We start from the raw sequence: 2155 nt of genomic DNA, 5'->3' as shown, positions 1-2155 counted from the left end.
TTTTTTTTTAGCATTAATAGATGCTATATGAATTCGGTATATTGAAATTTGTTACTATTAACAGGGAAAGGGAACAGGGAGTTTTGGTAAGCGAAGGAACAAAACTCACACTCTGTGTGTGAGATGCGGTCGCCGCAGCTTCCACATCCAGAAGAGTCGTTGCTCCGCCTGTGCTTACCCCGCCGCACGCTTAAGGAAATGTACGTTTTTGTTTTTATACTGCGGCGGTTTAATTGATTAAGAGAATAACAAACTACGTTTGACTTTTTTGATTCGGAATAGAAGTTGAGGAAAATATATTTTGATTTGTGATTGAAGTAGGAAAAAAAATAACCAAATTACTATGATCCTACCTAAGGCAAAGCACCCTGAATTTTCGAACGACAATGTTTCTGGAGTATTTTTGTATTTGAATACCGGAAAATGTAGATCTCTCTCTCTCTCTCTCTCTCTCTTATATATATATATATATATATATATATATAGGCTGTAGGGTTATAAATTGAACAAAATGAATGTGAGCTTGCTATCCAGTTGGCAATATCTATTATTTTCCAATTGGCTTCTCCCGTTGAGGTGAAAATGAGCCTCTCATTTTATGAATCTTCGATATTATTACCCGTGATTTCTTTGTTGCCGGAGTGTGTGGAACAACAGTGATGAGTCATACAGACCTGTAATGATTTGCGAGCGTGAACGCAAGCATTAATGAACATCTAAGGGACTGAGTTGTTCACCGTCTTCGTCACTCCCAAGTTGAATTTGGGACGTACTGAAATATTCGGAACTTATCTGTATAGAATCTTTACTGTAATATATTTATATAAAAATGTGTATTGCTTGAAGCTTTAAACAATTTTTGAAATATACAGTTGCTTGAAAATTGAGAATGAAAACCCTGTGTAGTCAGAAACTAAGTTGAAAAGAAAACTGAAAAGGATCCTGAAACTAATCTCTAAATAATTGAAAAAATAAAAAGAAGTGTATATAAATTCTTGAAATAAGGGTTTGAAGCTTCGCTATCTGGTTGGCAGGATCTATGTATTTCTGACCAACTCGTTCCCTTGAAGCGAGAGTGATTGTGTTGCTCTTCTTCATCTTCCAGGCTTCCTTGAGTTGCTTTTGGAATACACTGGGGCAGCTACATTTTATAATGTTATACTTAAGTGTTTTTTCTTTTTATCTGATATACAACCTATTTTTAAATCTTACTTCTCATGGTGTGTATAGAACAACTGTGATGAACTCTACATACCTGTAGTGATTTGCGAATATGATCGCAATTGTAATGAACATCTAAGGGACTGAGTTGTTTGTCAATTGTACACACACCAATCTTATGTTTTCCCTTTTTTTCTATAATATATGTGGTGGTGTTTGTCATCTTTATGGTTTTATTGCACTTTTGTTGTTGCACAATTGCGAAATTATCATTTTGATGATTGGTGGTTTGCTTACTATGTTAGTCTTTCGGTCATAGATAACTGGAGCGTCAAGGCGATACGAAGAAAGACCACTGGAACTGGTCGTATGAGGTATCTCCGTCATGTAGCTGTTAGGTTCAAGAGTAACTTTAGAGAAGGTAACCAGAGTATGATTTTGCTTTTCATCTACATTTATTATGTGAAAGCTTTTCAAGTTGATGATTTTGATGTCTTGTGTACCTGTAATTGTTAGGTACTCAAGCACCTCCAAGAAAGAAGGGCACAGCTGCAGCATAGTAAGGTTTTGAAGGAAATCCTGAATCCTTTGGCATCAATGTATCTTTAATTTTGTGAGAGAATCGAGAATTGGTTTATTCACTGTTGGTTGTTGACCAGTAAAGATATTTTGTTTAGACGTGAACAAGTTTTACGTGAAGTTGATAAATGCAACAGTTCACTGGTGTCTATTGCACTTTGTTTGTTGAGAGTTACAAGCACGTGCGTGATTTCAAGATGCTTCAGCAGCAATACGACTTTTAACTTAGTAAGGGGCATCTTTACAAGAGTCAGGTTACAAGTTTATGGCCCTGTTTGGTAGGGTTAAAAAATTGGATTAAAATTTCAAGACAAAGCTAATAATTAATGTCAACTATATATTTCATTCGACTTTTTTGTTTTTAATCACATGTTTTGTCAATTTTTATTAAAAGATAACTTCTTTCCTTTTTTTT

At 35.0% G+C, this 2155-nt stretch overlaps 1 protein-coding gene across 1 annotated transcript; it reads left to right on the top strand.

Annotated features, from left to right (window-relative positions):
• Positions 1-64: 64 nt before the first annotated feature.
• LOC111378551 (60S ribosomal protein L37-like) lies at positions 65-1903 on the top strand (the record flags this gene model as incomplete). The annotated part of the gene is made up of 3 exons (XM_023001785.1): positions 65-200; positions 1481-1582; positions 1678-1903. Coding segments are annotated over 3 exons (282 nt in total), but the record flags the coding sequence as incomplete, so codon positions are not given.
• Positions 1904-2155: the final 252 nt, after the last annotated feature.

The sequence above is a fragment of the Olea europaea genome, unplaced genomic scaffold (assembly GCF_002742605.1).
Source record: "Olea europaea var. sylvestris unplaced genomic scaffold, O_europaea_v1 scaffold18317, whole genome shotgun sequence".
Taxonomy (NCBI): domain Eukaryota; kingdom Viridiplantae; phylum Streptophyta; class Magnoliopsida; order Lamiales; family Oleaceae; genus Olea; species Olea europaea.
The sequence above is the reverse complement of the archived record's forward strand: the minus strand, read 5'-3'. Positions and strand labels throughout refer to the sequence as shown.